We start from the raw sequence: 16,600 nt of genomic DNA, 5'->3' as shown, positions 1-16,600 counted from the left end.
TCTATTATTATATTAAAGATGTCTTAAGAACACCTGGATGCATTCCATTCCATGTTTTTAGGGATACAAAGGAATGTCATTTCCTATGTATGAAGGCACACATATGACTGGCATTAGTACCTAACAGCTCTGACTTCTACATACAAATCAATGTAAAGATAAATTTATAAATTAATCTGTTTGTGAATGCTTGTAGCTTAGAAAAAAAATCTATTTGTGATTTAATACTGGTACACCAAATACATTCGTGTTTTAAATTCTGTGTTTCAAATGAATTCATTTGGAATAGGGGAAGGAAATGTTTCAATATCTTTCCTTCTTTTCATATTCATTCTCTGTCTTTCTCCTACAACCACCCCTCTCCCAGACATAACCATTAAACAAGCAATTCTGTAATTTTGATTAAAAGGCTCTCCACACTTAAGAAATATAATAATATGCAATGAGCTTTTAGAATGACATACAGCTTTCTTTTGAAGTTCACATGCAAAGAGTATTAAAACTTCAAACTTCACTTTGTACATTTGCAATCTTCCATCAATTTTTAAAGACGTTTTCAGGCTATTTACATAAACTAAACAGTTAGAATTTGTTCGATTTTATGTTTTCACAGCCACCGAAGTGATTTCTCACAGTTTATCACAAATGACCTCGTCAGCAACAATGTACCACAACAAAATAGCCTCCCAAGACGCTCCTCAAACTTGCCAAAAGACAAACATAAACGTTTTTTCTTTAATCAGTCTAAGAGAGAAAAGAAATAAAACAGTCCTTCCTTTCTTTTTTTGGGTTTCTAGGTCAGTTATAATTGCATTTCTTCATCATGTTACCTAATATGTCAGTAAGAACACCCAGATTCTTCCCTGCATTCTTCACTGTGGAGCAGGCAAAAATTTCCCCACTTTCCTCAGCAAACAGATTGCCACTAACTTCAACTCAGTACTCTATGATCAGAGGGTTTTTAATTTAGTTAAAGCATAAACATGCCAATGGTTTAAAATTACAATATAAAATTAATGATCACTGTGTGATATTTCAAAGAGAGACTCTGTATGTCCTATGAGTATAACTTTTAAAAAATTACAAATCCAGCTTCAAGATTTGTCTGTTCTCATCAGAATTTTTTGATTGAGAAGAGACTTTTCTGCAGCATGGTTTCCACATTTAAAAGAACTTAAACGCACGTTAAATGAATTGTATTAAATAGAATGAAATACACTATAAAAGCTATAGTCTCCAAGTCAGTTCTTAATCATAGGATTTCTGATGATGTAAATGTTTTTTTGGGAGAGATCACCCATCTTTCTCCCAAGAAGTAACTGATGGATTCAACTGGTGGATAGCAGTCTGATACATTATACACGACGCTATCCTAGGGCTCCATGTGCAAATTATATACAGATAGCATTTTACTTACCTTATGTAATGTATTTGAAGTGAAATTGCTTTAACATGTTGTACTTTTTGATTTGCAATGACATTATAAGAGATATATGATTCAACTTTTTCCTAACAAAATCACCTTAACATTCTGCTTGTGAATACTTATGTAATATATGTATCATACTGAGTACTACTTAGTGACGTGTTTTTCATTTATACCTACGAGACTTGCTGAAATTGTACTACAGCCACTTATTTTAAAGCTTTACTGGTAGGCAATTTCCCCCCCCCCTCAAATTTGGAATACTCGTCTCATAGCAATTAAGAGCTGAATGGCTTCAGCTTGAGGTTTTACAGTTCTACTATCTATACCTTGTAAAACCCCAATAAACCACTGGAACCCACTATAATCATAATCACTCACTGCCATGGAATTAATTTCAACTCATAGCGTTCCTCCAACCCTCCATTAGATTTCCAAGGCTGTAAATCTTAATAGGAGGAAAAAACCCACTTTGGTCCCTCATAGAAAACGTAGAAATTTATATACTATCAATTTGTGTTAGAGTAACTAACTTTATGATTTGTTGTAAAAAGCAATGCAGCACATCTGTAGGTTAAAAAAAATAGTAAATCCATCAATAAATCCTTCTGTTTATCTTAACAATTTCATTGAAAAGTAGGCTAATTTTTCATCTTCTACCATCGCCCTCATCACTCTTACATATCCTCTCTCAAAGGCATGCAGTTGGAATCTACCAGCTGCTTGGAAGGAGAAAGATGGGCGACTTCTCCTGCGCTATTAAACTGCCTCTGAAAACCCGATGGAGAATCAACTATGGGTCAGTTCTGGATGGTACACAGTAACAATGCTGAAATTGCATGCCTTTACATATTCAACAGTATATGCGGATACTTTGCATAATACAATGTTCTATGGAGCTTCAGTGCACCAACGATAAATCTTCGATGCCATTCAAGAATAATTGGTAAATAAAGCATTGCCCCTTCATAAGATGTGTGTAATGTGAGCCTGTGTGCATGTGTGTGTGGTGTGTAACTTCAAAGAATGTTCTCTCAAGAAATGCTTGCCAGGACTGAGCATCTATTATCTGTATCTATTGTAAGTTTTAAATTTAAAAAATCATCCAGCTGTTCATGCACAGCCTAAGTCATGTGTGAATTACACTTCACCTGCAGGTCAGTTGATGTATACACGCCACAGAGGCAAAATGCATACAGAAGCTGGGGGTGGGGTGGGGGGGAGAAGATGACATTTATTTCTATTCCCCAAGACCTGTGCATTGCTTGCCTCTGGCTTCTCACTGGCACTCTTCACTGGCCTGTAACTTTTCAACGGCTTGATCAAGGAGCTCCATGGACTCCCTGAGAGTGACGTTGATTTTAAACGGCTTAGGTTTAATGGTCAGACCGTAAACGAAGTCCACTTTGGAGGGCTCGTCCGGGTTGGCCCTGAAATTGCACTGGTGAGCCAGAATGGAAATGAAGAGAAACAGCTGCACTTTGGAGAGCTCTTCCCCGATGCACCGCCGCCTGCCCACGGAAAAGATCATCACGTTGTTGGTCAGGTTCTTATTAATGAAACCGTCTTTGTCCAAGAACCTGGATGGATTGAACTCTTCTGGGTTAGACCATTTCGCTGGGTCATGATTCACGGACCACTGGTTAACAAAAACCACTGTGTCTTTGGGGATGTGGTAGCCCAGGACAGAGGCATCAGTGGTGGTGGCGTGAGGAATAGTGATGGGCACAAAGCTGGAGAAGCGCATGGCTTCGTAAAGAAAGGCCATTATGTAGGGCAGCTTGGGCTGGTCATCTATGCAGGGCAGACGCTCTCTACCCACAACTTGATCCAATTCGGCCTGCACTCGGGCCTGTACTTCAGGATATCTGTTGGGGTTTTAACAGAGCAAACAGGTGAGAGAAAAGATACTCTTCTTTGATGTAGAAAATAGACAACAACGCATTACAATTCCACTTTTCTTTATCTGAGTCAGTGAATGGATAAATAAACAGTTCCAGCACGGAGACTGTTCTCACATTTATGCAAAGCCAGCTGTGTTCTCAGTCCATAGGTAGTTACATTATAGCCTAAATAGAAAAACAAATGCCCTAAAGAAACTATAGTGGTAATGTTTGCACAACATGCCATGTCATTGAATTATACATGTTGAAATTGTTGTCCTGGAAAATGTTTTGTTGGACATATTTTCACCACAATTTAACAAACAAACAGAAAATACAAATTCCCAGTGTTGGTGAGATTATAAAACTCATTCACAGTTGCTTATATAAATTAGCAGATTATTTTGGAAAACAAAAACTTATCACAAAGTAAGATCCATTAGGCCAACCAATCTATTCCTTTTTTAAAGCCAAATAGCCCATGGCTGAAAATATTATTTGAAAATTATAATTTCATAGGCACAAAGACATGTAACCAAAAGAGTTAAATTTTCATGCAAACTGGAACAATGATCTATTTTAAAGAAGTGATTACATATATAATTACAGATATGACATATCACTATGGAAAAATTTTATGTAGTCATCACAAGTTATTAAAATAGATGTTAAAAATTTGAGAATTTCTTACTAAAGAAAGTGGAAAGGGGGGGAATGTACCTAATTGTTGAAACTCTGGAGGGTAAAATGGAAGCATGTATGTGATGGACATCAAGAAGATTTTTTTTAAAAATTGCTTCTTTAAGATCATATTTCAGGGTCTGTGAATGTTTTCACAAAGGGCCAGAGAGAGAACATTTTTGGTTTTGTGGATTTCTCTGTTGGAATTGTTTAACTCTACCTTGGGCTGTGGCAAGACAGCAGCAGTGGAAGTGGTAAAATAAATCCCAAAAGTTAAAACAAACAAACAAAACCAACCAACCAACCAAACAACAGCAACAACAAAAACCCAACAGCCAAAACCAACACCAAACCACAAAGCAAGTGGTGAAATTTGCTTACAGCTGTCATAGGTCTTTCCATAAAAAGAAAAAAGACTCTTTTTCAGCTCTCCTTGAACATGCTCCTCATTGTTTAACTTCTTTTTTGCTGCTTCGCAGTGGTACCTGCTATTTGATTTCTATTCCTCCTTCCCACCACACTTATTATTTCTGATACTTTAATCCTGAGTAATGATTTTTAGCATGAAGCAGGACCCTCTGAAGTCTCCTTCTGTGGCCCAACAACAACAGTTAAAAAAACTTTTTAAAAGTTTGAATTTAAATATCAGTCAGTGCCTAACAAAACACACGTTGGGAAAGGAATGTTCTTTCTTAGCAAATCATTTTGGACAGTAGCTTCAGGAGTACTAGTAGCACAATAGGTCCTGACACAAAAGTGAGTGACTGCAATTCATTCGTCATCTGGCTCAGGAGGTGAAAAAACACAACCAAAAAACAACCTGTCTATTTGCTCCTGTCAAGAGGACAGCTAGGGAAGCAGAGGAGGGTTTTCTATTCTGTCACAAGGGTCGCCAAGAGACCTGGGATCTGCTCAAAGGCACAATCACTGCTTCCCTGAGAACTGAGGGCCCTCAAACGCAGTCAGGAGAAGCAGATATGTTTTGCATGGAGAAGGAAGTCTTGTCGCAAAGGTAGAGTTGTCAGATAATATCTGGAACGTTTGTTTATACTGAATTTCAGAAAAATGACTCGCATTAAAGATGTCCTATGCAAAATGTACATTTTAGTTACCAAACCTGGCGGCCATGCCCTTGGGGTCCTGTTCAATTTGTGTGTGCACAGGCGCCCAGGGGCAACTAGGTCTACAGACTCCTCTGGGTTCTTCCACCTACTTGTCTTTCTAGTAACTGCTCTGCACTAAAAGGGCGTCTCAGTTATTCACCCTGACATGACTCTTATTCCATGAGCTGCGGTTTTAGAAATCCAGCACCGCCCTTTGCTTTCTGGCCGCCGTCCTGGAGCTTCCGTGCAGGCTAACCCTCGGTGGGGCCAGGCCCCCGAGGGCCCAGAGGATCAGCGCTGGGCAGCCGGGGTCCATGCCGACCACTCGCCGAGCCCATTAAGCCGCAGTGTTTATGGAGCATATTTATTGCTTTACTCTCTCGTTCAGAACTTTTCCAACTCACTTTGAAGGGAAGGAGATAGCGCTTAATGAACTGTTAGCGCTCTGCAAATTTCTCTTTTCTAAGGGATTTGTTCTCAACTTGGTCTCAATTTACAAGCAGCGGGGGATGGGGTAGGGAGGTAAGAAAAGCCCGTGAAGAGTAGAGACCAATTCTGAGGCTCAGGGAAGTCTTGGCACTCCCGAGCGTGAGCTCCTCTGGGGCGCACTGTGCGGACACGGAGAGTGATCCCAGTTTGGAAGTGTGAGGACAGAGAGTGAAATTGCCAAACCCTGGGCGCTGGCTGGACAGCAGAATGTTGGGGTCGCATTCGCCTTTGGGCCAGCACTCCTCACGCCTCCGGGGCGCTTTACCTGGTAAAGAGGATGAGCAGCCACTGCAGCGCCGTGGACAGCGTGTCCTGACTGGCGCCGAAGATGTCAGTGACCACAGCCGGCACGTACTCCACTTCCAGGCGCGCGCCACCGTCTCGGGAGCCTTGGATCTCCTTTCCTGCCAGAAGGATGAAAGCGTCCATCATGTCGCGGGGAGCAGCCCGCGGGCGCAGACTTTCCCTGTGTCTGAGGAACTTATCGAAGATGAAATTGCTGAAGTTGCGGTTGAGCTCCTCGAACTGGCGGAAGGTGGTGCGGACGGGGTTGGGGAAGCGCTTCAACCAGGGCAGCACGTCCACCAGACTGCCGGCCCCAACCGTGCGCCCGAACTCCTCGTTGTGGCTGAGGAGCTGCAGGAACTCGGCGTCGCCGTGCTTGTAGCGGCAGCCGAAACACACGGCGCTCATGACATTGGCCATAGCCACCACAGTCAGCGGCCTGGGGTCTATAAAGGCGCCGCCCTCGCTCCCGCGAACCAGCAGCGCCACCAGCTCGCGCGCCTCGCCCAGCACGTGGCCCTCGAGGACGCGGCGGCTGCGCGGTTGGCGCGTGGAGAAGGCGCGCACGGTGCTGAAGGCCGCCTGCCTCCGGGCCTTCCAGGCCTCCGAATATTTGCCGAAGGCCAGGCTGCGGCCGTTGGACACCACGCCGAAGGAGGTGAAGGGTGGCCGGCTGGCGAAGGCGGAGCCCTGTTGCACCAGAGCCTGGTGGATAGCGCGCTCGCCGTTCAGCACCACGATGGGGCAGCCGCCCAGGTGGATCTGGAATACATCGCCATAGCGCTGCGCCAGGCGCGCGAAGGAGAGGTGTGGCGCCTGGCCCATCATCGCCGCATTTCCGATCAGCGGCCATGGGAAGGGCCCCGGTAGCGTGGACCCTGGCAGCCGCCGCCGCTGCCTCAGCAACCACTGGCCCACGTGCACTGCGACTAGCACCAAGAGGAACAGCAGCAGCGTGGTCTGCTGCGTGGACACCAGGCTCAGGGGCCGGGGATCTTCTGGACGGAGGCTGGTGCTCATGCTGGGGACAGAAGGGAGAAAGCGTGACATTAAAGTGTGCAGAGAAAACAGTGGGTTTGCCACGCGCCGCGCTCCACTGGAGGACCAGAAGGGGGTGAGGGCAGGGTCCCTGTCTGGGCAAGAGTCTGAAGCTGTTCCTTCGCCTCCATCACCCATTCCCGAGTGGCGGGTAAGGGGCATGTCCCCCTGGGCTCTCTGCGACTCGGTTCCACCGCCGGTGGCCCTGCAACAGTTGCTGCAGTCACGTACAGACAGTGCTGCGGGCGTGGAGGCAGAAATGCTAAGTTCCCCCTAAAATGCCTGTCTTTACAGTTCCCTCAAGGACCCATCCATCAGAAGGTAGACTGACCTGCAGCAAGGCGAATTTTCCAGCGGCGCGGGCTGGCTAGCTCAGAAGGGGCTAGGACCTTTGCAGAGTCAGCCGCAGTGTCTCCAGGTACCCGCAGCGCCTTAGACACCTGCGCCCTCTCGAGATGCTTTAAGCGCCCATGAAGGAGGCACAAGGCTGCATCAGAGCCAAGAGCGCATGGGTTAGGGTCGAGAGAGTAAAAGATGCCTCCTTTGGCGGCCCCTGCTGCACTGGGAGTCCTGACTAAGTCAGGGTTTTCTCACAAGGTTGGGAAATGTTGAGTGAGAGGTCCATGAGCAGAATCAGTTCCCAGTCCACGACCCCCGCGCGATTCTCACAGAAGATGTGGCACGTTCGCACAGTCACTCTGCAGAGTCCAAAGGCGTCATCCCACTTCCTTGAGATTTAAGGACTGTACAGAAGGGGGGTGAGGGGTGGGGGGGCGGAGCCTCAACCACAGTGGACCGGGTCCGCGCGCTGGTCACGGGAAGTGGCCGCCACACTGGGCTTCGCGCTTTGCGCTGTAGTTGACAGCTTCCCCAGAAGCATCGATGTGACTCTCCCCCCCCCCCCCTTTACCCAAAGCCACTCTTAATCCCGGGTATCTGTAATTGGTATACTTCACAGGACCAAACCTGCCCTTTGAGTTGCGCCTCACACTTGGAGCGTCTTGTCTGCTCCGCTTTTATTTTCCTTTCAGAGATTTCAAATTACTTTGCATCCTTGGGAGTCCGACCTGGGAAAGGAAACCTGTGAGTTAGGAAATGAGGAAAGCTAATTTGTGGTTGCGGTTTGACTCTTGTTTCCCACCACACATCCCCCTCCCTCCTGTATTTTTAATGCTTACTCCAAACAAATTGGTTCCTGGGAGTAAAGGGCCATTTTAGCACGCAAAGTTCTTCTACCAGGTGCAAGGAGATCCTAGCAAGACTCTGCTCCCCTGGCCTAGGGTCCTGACTGTGATGTGCATTCCTAGACCACTGGACAAACCACTCCAGGTGGCGCCGCCCATTGGAGAAGCGCGGCCGCCCTGACTGCGCCGGTGGCTGTTGGCACCAGGCCCAGAGCCGAGCTGTGCTGGGGCGAACTGGCAGGGAGGGCGCTCGGAGGATTCCCAGAGTGAGAGTTGTGGGGCGGAGGGATGGGGGCAAATCTCCGCGCCAGCAAACTTTACTGGGGTTGAAAAGTTTGCTCTCCAGTCTCCTCCCCCTTGCGTGCGGAGCTGTGCCTTGCGTGCACCACTTCTGGAAAGTCATATCGCTCGGGCGCTTCTTGCTACCGCCCCAGCCACAATTCTCACGCACCTGTCACGAAGAGGCGGCTGCAGGGGCGGGGACAGCCAGGCATGCGAACGCGCGTCCCCTTCTGCCTGCTGGTGATGGACGTGGGAGGCGTTGTCCTGAGAGGTGAAGCGTACGGCGTGCTGGTCACCCAGGCTTCCCGGGGCTGCCCAGGTGCCCCTTCCCTATTAACAGATGAAAGTCTTGTCCATCACAAGGTTGAGGGAAATGCGAACGAAGTGGGTGGGATATAAGAGCAGGTAGGAACTGGACCTTCAGGCCTCCAGGATCATCAAGTGTAAAAACAAAAGTTGCATGCCACTGGGCAAACCTTTGTGTGCTTTTTGCTCTGTGGACACTGCAAATCTCATGCTATTTTTCTTTTTTATAGATGAGAAGTGAGGTTTATGTGATGTACCCAAGGTCAATAAACTTAGAGGTGGAGTTCGGATTTGAAACCAGGAAATCCCATTCCAGAGCTCTCACACAAATGTACACAGAAGGAAATCCCAGAAGGAAGTCGCAAATGCCTCTCTCCAGCCTGTTTGGTGTTTTGTTGTGTGTTTTGTTTTTGTTATTTGTTTTTGTTTTCTTTTCCAGCCAAACGCGTTTTAAAAATGAAGCTCGAAGTCATGGCAATTAGTCATTTCCAAAGTCCATGAAGTTTCTTTAGCTGTAAATATGTTTGTTTTTATTTTTATATTGATATGCTTACAAAGTTCGTATACAGTGTTTCACACTATTCTTAATTCATATTGTGTTTCATATAATCAGTCCTATGTATTGTGTTTTATGAAATTAATCACCATTGGACCTTGTCCACCATTACCCTGTCTTTTAAGGTCCCTGCTGATCTTTCCCACTTCCTTTATCCCCTCCCTGCACCCACCAAATCCTCACTCCCCCCTTCCTTCCTTGGATCCTGATACATGTTTTACTAGTTATCCTTCTATTTTTACAAGAATGGCCTTATGCAGTATTTGTCCTTATGAGACTGAGTTAGTTCACTCAGCATAATGCTCTCCAGCCTCTTCCAACTTATGTAGCATTTTTAGAAATCTTTGCTCCTGAGTGCTGTATAGTATTCCATTGTTTGCATCTATCATTGTTTTCATCTACCACAGTTTCACAATGCAGCCATTTTAAATTGACACTGCTACTGGAGTGAGATGGTATCTCATTGTGGTTTTTATTTTCATCTCTCTTATTGCCAGTGATTTGGAGCATTTCTCCATGTGCTTGTTGGCCATTCAAATATTGTCTTCTATGAAAATTCTTTCCTTGTCTCTTGCCCATTTAGTAATTGGGTTATCAGTCTTTCTTCTGGAGGCCCAGGAGTATTCTGTACATTTTTGTCTGAGATGATATTGCCCAGTTTTTTTCCCCAGTCGATAGTTTTTCTTTTCACTCTGTTGGAAAAAGGTTTTGAGGAGCACAGGGATTTAGTTTTTAGGAAGTCCCATTCATCAATTTTATCCTGTCCAGATTGTGCATTCCTGGCTGTCTTTGTCAATCTCTTTATACCATAGAATAGGCTTTCTAAGTTTGATCCCAGTTTGTCTCTGAGAAACTTTATGGTTTGGGGCTTTACTCCCAGGTCTCTGATCCACCCTGAGTTTATTTTTGTTTGTGGTGTGAGATGTGGATCCTGTTTCAGCTTTCTGCAGGTAGCAGTCCAGTTTTGCCAGCACTACTTGTTGAAGAGGTTGTCATTTCTCCATTTGATAGGTTTGGTTTCCCTGTTGAATATTAGTTGAATGTAGATAGATAGGTCCATTTCTGAATTGTTGATTCTGTTCCATTGGTTTGGGGACCTGTCATTGTACCAGTACCATGCTGTTTTGGTTACTACCACTGTGGTTTTGAGGTCAAGGAGGGCTATGCCTTCCACTTCATTTTTGGTTTTCAGAATTGTGAAGCTGTAAATCTTAATGTACATAGAGACTACCCATTTTTCTCCCCCAGCATGACTATGAACCTCCCAAGTCCAGCTATCTTTTGGTGAGCAGCAAAGCATCCTGTGGAGCAGAGCAGCAGAGTTCCATATGAAAATTATTGTTGTTATGTGTCATCTAGTCGACCTTCTGAACAGGTAGAACTGAACCCTCTGTATCTTGATGGTCTCTTATATACTGCAGCCCTGTCTGGTCATGTGTCAGTCCATCAGACCGAACTCTTCTGTCTGTTTGGTCCTCTTGCCTTTCCCCCCCGGCCCCCCTCTTTTTTACAGCTTGAAGTCTTTTTCCAGGGACTAGCCTGTCATGACAACATGCCCTGAGATGAACTTCCACCACCCTTAGAGCACCCTGGTTGCACTTCTTCCCATACCGATTAGATTGTTCTTTTGACAGTCATAGGATAGTCAGTATTTGTTGCAAAAACCACAATTCAAAGACATCAATTCTTCTTTAGTCATCCTTATTCATTGCCTAGCTTTCAGTAAGTGACATTTGAAAAATATTCTATTTACAACCACTATGGAAGGCGGTGTGGCACTTTCTCAAAAAGCTGCACATAGGCATACCATTTGACCCAGCAATTCCACTACTGGGAATATACCCCCACAGAGACCATAACTGACATCCAAGCAGATATATGCACACCCATGTTTATCGCGGTTTTGTTCACAATAGCAAGGAGTTGGAAACAACCTAAATGCCCATCAACAAACGAATGGATAGAGAAGCTGTGGTATATTCACACAATGGAATACTACGCTGCATTGAAAAACAAGGAACTCATGCAATATTATTCAAAATGGGTGACCCTCAAGGACATTATGCTTAGTGAAGTATGCCATTCCCAAAAGGATAAATACTACAGAGTGCCACTGTTGTAAAACAGGACTGACCTCAGAATTGGGGGGAGACTGAGAAAGATGGGATAAATTATGTATACTGCATTGAAACAGATGAGGAAGAAAACGGTTTAAAAGGGATATGTTATTAGGTATTATTGTCATGACAGGAGTCCAGAACGAAGGCTGCATATTGGAGTGGACCTGGGAGGAGGATTTGTAAAACAACGAAAGAATTTTTCCTTTACTTTTCCAAGAGGTTAGTGTACTGGGAGGAGGGGAGGGTTGAGAGGGGAGAAAAGTACAACAATGAATAAATGGAAATCCAAAGTCTCTGTAAATAAAATTAAAAATAATAAAAAAATAAAAAAACTTTGAAATTCCAGAAGACTTTGACTTCCTAAACTAAAAGATTGAATGCTAATGTATGTTCTATGTGTTTGTGAATATATAAATTTTTATATTATCAAAGTAAGTATACTACAAAGTCATTTGCCTGTAACTTTATGTATCATTTAATTTAAATAAAGTTGTTGTTTTATGTGCAAAAAAATTCCATTTAAGTTCATTTTCAAAACAATTGAGGGCTTTCCCCCATTATTTTCCCTCTGAGAAGAATAACTGTGTCCCTTCTATGGGTGTATTTCTTCTAATACATCTCTCTCTCTCACCCTCCCTTCAAAAAATAGAATTGAAAATTCTGAAGATCACAAAGAAGAAATGCAAACTCATCTTTTAAATCTAAACTGGCTAATTGGCTATGGCCTGTGTCTCACATCTGTTCTTCTAACACCTGATTACATTTTAAAGAAACCAGAGAAAAGAGACTCGCTTCTTGAGACTAACTTTTTGAAACCAACTGTTAAATATCTGACATGATAAGAACATACCTATTTATTAAAGTCTCCATTCAGTAGCTTTTGAGAGGTTCTCTGAAGACTTAGATCAGTGCAAATAAGTTAGATTTTGGTAAAACTGAGGTGCAGTGGTCAAAGTGTTTCGCTGCTGAAGCCCTTAGCTACCTGCTCAGTGGGAAAGTGATGTGACAGTCTACTTCTGTGAAGAATACAGTTGTGGACCCCCACTGGGGACATGTGGGTATGACTCCACAGCAGTGACTTTATTTTTTAGGAGGAGTAAATGAGCCTTGATTTGTCAGAGCTTATTTTGGTTAACATAGTCATTGAGACAAATTTCATAATAATCTTAAGAGGTCCGGTTTTGGCACAAACTTTGTCCTGATAATTTAAAACATTGCTTCATGAATAAATCTCTCAATAATAGACTTTAATTTAGTAGATGGGAATCATCTGTAAGATAATGCCAGTTCTGAGCTATCAGCATTCCTGAAGGCCCTTATCACAGCTTCTCTGCCAGAATTAGAGTGTGTGGAAGTTGCCTTTAAATCAGCAAATTCCTGTCTTAAAAGTGTAAAGCAGGGCTGTTTTCAAGAACTCCTTTTAAAATCATGAATGTAATATAATTTTTAGATAAACTAGCTTAAATATTAACTAATAAGATGTTATGGAAAAGTCTAACTATTTAGACTTTATGAAGAAGAGCATGGCATCAGGATTGGAGGAAGATATATGAACAATCTGCATTATGCAGATGACACAGTCTTGCTTCCTGAAAGCAAGAAAAACTTGAGGTACTTGCTGCAGAGGATCAAGGATCAAGAGGTTCTAGCCTTCAATATGGATTGCATATCAACATCAAGAAAACAAAGGATTTCTGGGATGGGCAACATCATGACTGATGGCAAACAGATTGAAATTGTCAACGATTTCATCTTGTTTGGATCCACAATCAACATCTTTGGTACCAGCAGTCAGGAGATCTAGAGACTGTATAACGCTAGGGAAGTCTGCTGTCAGGGACATCGCCAAAGTCCTGAAGAGCAATGATGTGATTTTAGAGACTAAGGGGATGCTCCTGATTCAAGCCATGACTCTGAGAGCGGGCTAGGACTAAGGATGGCGGGAGAAGAATAGATGCTTTTGAGTTGTGGTGTTGGAGAGGAGTACTGAATATCCCACGGACTGCCAAAAGAACAAACAGATGTGTCTTGGTACAACCAGAGTGGTCCTTGTAAACAAGGATGGTGAAGCTTCATCTCACATACTTTGGGCATGTTGTTAGGAGAGGCTATTTCTTGGAGAGAGACATTATGTTTGGAAAAGTGGGGATGAGGGATGTCAGTAAAAGAAAGGAATACCCTCAACAAGATGGATTAACACAGTGTCCATGGCAATGGGCTCAGGTGTGTTGGGAGTGATAAGGATGGTGCAGGATAGCACAGGGCTCAGACCTGTTTGTCATAGGATCACTATGAATTGTACTTGACAACATTTAACAGCAACAAATCTAGATAAACGGCAAATAGTTCAGGCATGTCTTTTAAGCTATAGTTCTTTGCACTGTAGCTAGTGTTTCAGGACAACCTGGAAAAGCAGAGGAACAATTGGGCAAATGCCCTCAGACAGGCCCTTACTAATGATGACAACCAAAATGATTAGCTGTAGTAACACCTTTAGAATCCACAGGTCTCCAGCTCTCCTGTGCTTCATGTAGCATAACTCTGACACAATTCCTGTCTGACATCTGATTTAGCTTTGGGCAATTCCAGAGCCTTTTTGACACCTATGATCCACCTTCTGGCCAGACTGGGAGGTGTCTGGTGAGAATCCATATCTGAGTATTTAGTTACTTGCACAATTTTGCAACCTAGGCAGGTATCCAATGCTCAGGGGACTCTTTTAGTCAATTACAAGGACTTCACCGTCCCAAATCTCAAACTGGAATTGTTTGCTGCAAATAACTTTCAAAAGAACAGTTAAACTACAAGTGTAGTCTAGAGCTTACAACACTTTCTTTTCTATTGATTCCAAGAAACAAAAACCCAGCATAAGCTTGTTTAAGCAGGAATGAACTGGATAATGAAGGATAAATGTGAAACTTACAATTAGAAGGTCCCAGGGCTTCTGCATTTAATCTAAAATCTATGCTGGCCTCTGCTTGGGCTTCGTTCTGCGAACATGCTCAGTGTGATGAGAAAATATCAATGACTAGCCTCAAATGAACAACTCCAAAGGAAGAGTACGTTTTTATTGGGCGGTCTTTATACAAGCCCATGGAAAAACTCCAGTGGGTCAAATTAGCTTTCATCAGGTACTTACTTTCCTGGCCATGAGGTCTGGGTCTGTTATCAGAAGAGAGATGGAGGTAAACATGTAGGAAGTCCACGATAAGAACTACCACAATCCACTCAATGTATTCCTTGTCTGCCAATCTTTTGGATTGGAGGATAGTGCTCATCATTAGAATTATTTTAAGTTAACAGATTAGATAGATGCATCATGCTTGGTGCAAGCTTTCACTGGTCAATTATTTCAGAAATGGATGGCCCATTCTAATTGTTAGATTGCTTTGCATATAAAGCTCTAGATGTTAGGAGATTCTTTAACTAATCAGATCAATTCCTAAATTCATATGAGAAACTGGACTATATGGAGAATAATATGGCTAAAGAAACACTCAGCAAAATTGGAATAGAAGGGAAAGACTTTTCACAGAGGAAGATACTCAGATGGTGAACAGACATATGGAGAAATGCTCAAAATCACTGGCAATAAGACAGATGCAAATCCAAACCACATCAAGATATCATCTCTCTTCAGTAGCTGTGGCAAAGTTTAACAGGGCAACACATAATAAAAGTTGGTGAAGACATTGCAAGATAGGAATGTGTGTGTGTGTGTGTGTGTGTGTGTGTGTGTGTGTGCACGTGAGCGCGCTGACAAATCAGATCTGACTGGCACAGAAGGAGATTGCCCCTCCTTCTCCAGGAGAGCATCTGGTGGATTCGAACTGTGTGCCTCTGGGATTACAGTGCAGCTTCTTGCCACTAGGCCACCAGAACTCCCTTAGATAAGAATTCTTGTACATTGTTGGTGGAATTGTAAAATGGTACACCCACTCTGGAAGGCAGTTTGGTATTTCCTCAAAAAGCTGAATATAGAAATTCCCTATGACCCAGCCATTCCACTGCTCGGAATATATCCTGAGAAAATTAGTACTGAGGCAAAAATGGAGACTAGTACACCAACGTTCATAGCAGTGTTATTCACCATTGTAAGAACATGGAAGCAGCTCAAATGTCCAACCACAATCAAATGGATTAAGAAATTATCATACATTCACATGATGGAATACTATGCAGCATGCAGGAGCAATGATTTTGTAAATCACTACCTAACTTAGGAGGGATTGGAGAGCATCATGTTGAATGAATTAACTCAGTCCTATAAGGACAAATACTGTATAAGACCATTATTACAGAACATGTATGAGGACCCAAGGAGTGGGTAGCAGAGGGGTGAGGATGGGCAGGGGAGGGAGTGTTTAATCATAGGGTGACACAATTTCATGTGTGGAGGGAGAGATGAGTAAAGGAAATGGGAAAGATCTGGTGTGAAAAACAATATATATGAAATTTCTAAGTAAACCAGTATGACATAAAAAATTTACTTACATAAAAAAAAGAAAATGAAGACAACTTGAAGCACTTATTGGTGAAATTTAAAGAATATAGCCTTTTGCTTTTTCAAAAAGTTGCAAATAGAAATACTATTTGACCCAGCAATTCCACTACTGGGAATTTACCCTAAAGAAACCATAACCATCACCCAAGCAGATATATGCACACCCATGTTTATTGTGGTCGCAATAGCAAAGAGCTGGAAACAACCCAAAAGCCCATCAACAAACAAATGGATAGAGAAGCTCTAGTATATTCACACAATGGAATAATAGGCAGCATTGTAAAACAAGGAATTCATCAGATATTATCCAAAACTGAAGACCCTGGAGGACATTATGCTGAGAGAAATATCGCAGTCACAAAAGGACAAATATTGCATAGGGCCACTGTTTTAAGGGACTGACATCGGTGTTGAGGGAAGACTGAGAAGGAGGGGAGGAATGATGTATACTGAATTGACACAGATGAGGGAGAGAACTATTTAAAAGGGATATATGATTGGATATTATTGTCATGACAAGAGTCCAAAATGAAGGCTGCACAGTGGAGTGGACTTGGGGGGAGGGATTGCATAACAATAAAAGAATTTTTCTTTTACTTTTCAAAAAGAGTGAATTGGGGGAGGGGGTGGGCAGAGAGAAAAGTGCAACAATGAATGATTGGAAACCCTAAGTCTCTGCAAATTTTCATTAAAATTAATTTAAAAAAGAATATAACCTTTAATCAATATGGGTTATACTTCAA

The 16,600-nt window shown here is 43.1% G+C and overlaps 1 protein-coding gene across 1 annotated transcript; it reads right to left on the bottom strand.

Moving 5' to 3' along the window:
- Window positions 1-2,705: 2,705 nt before the first annotated feature.
- On the bottom strand, window positions 2,706-6,887 carry LOC102873717 (cytochrome P450 1B1-like). The gene is made up of 2 exons (XM_006882347.1): window positions 5,848-6,887; window positions 2,706-3,294 (listed from the first exon to the last, which is right to left on the bottom strand). The coding sequence occupies exons 1-2, from the start codon at window positions 6,885-6,887 to the stop codon at window positions 2,706-2,708; spliced, it is 1,629 nt and encodes a 542-aa protein (XP_006882409.1).
- Between the last annotated feature and the right edge of the window lie 9,713 nt (window positions 6,888-16,600).

Source organism: Elephantulus edwardii, unplaced genomic scaffold (genome assembly GCF_000299155.1).
Source record: "Elephantulus edwardii isolate Elephantulus edwardi_28Jun2011 unplaced genomic scaffold, EleEdw1.0 scaffold00019, whole genome shotgun sequence".
Classification (NCBI taxonomy): Eukaryota; Metazoa; Chordata; class Mammalia; order Macroscelidea; family Macroscelididae; genus Elephantulus; species Elephantulus edwardii.
The sequence above is the reverse complement of the archived record's forward strand: the minus strand, read 5'-3'. Positions and strand labels throughout refer to the sequence as shown.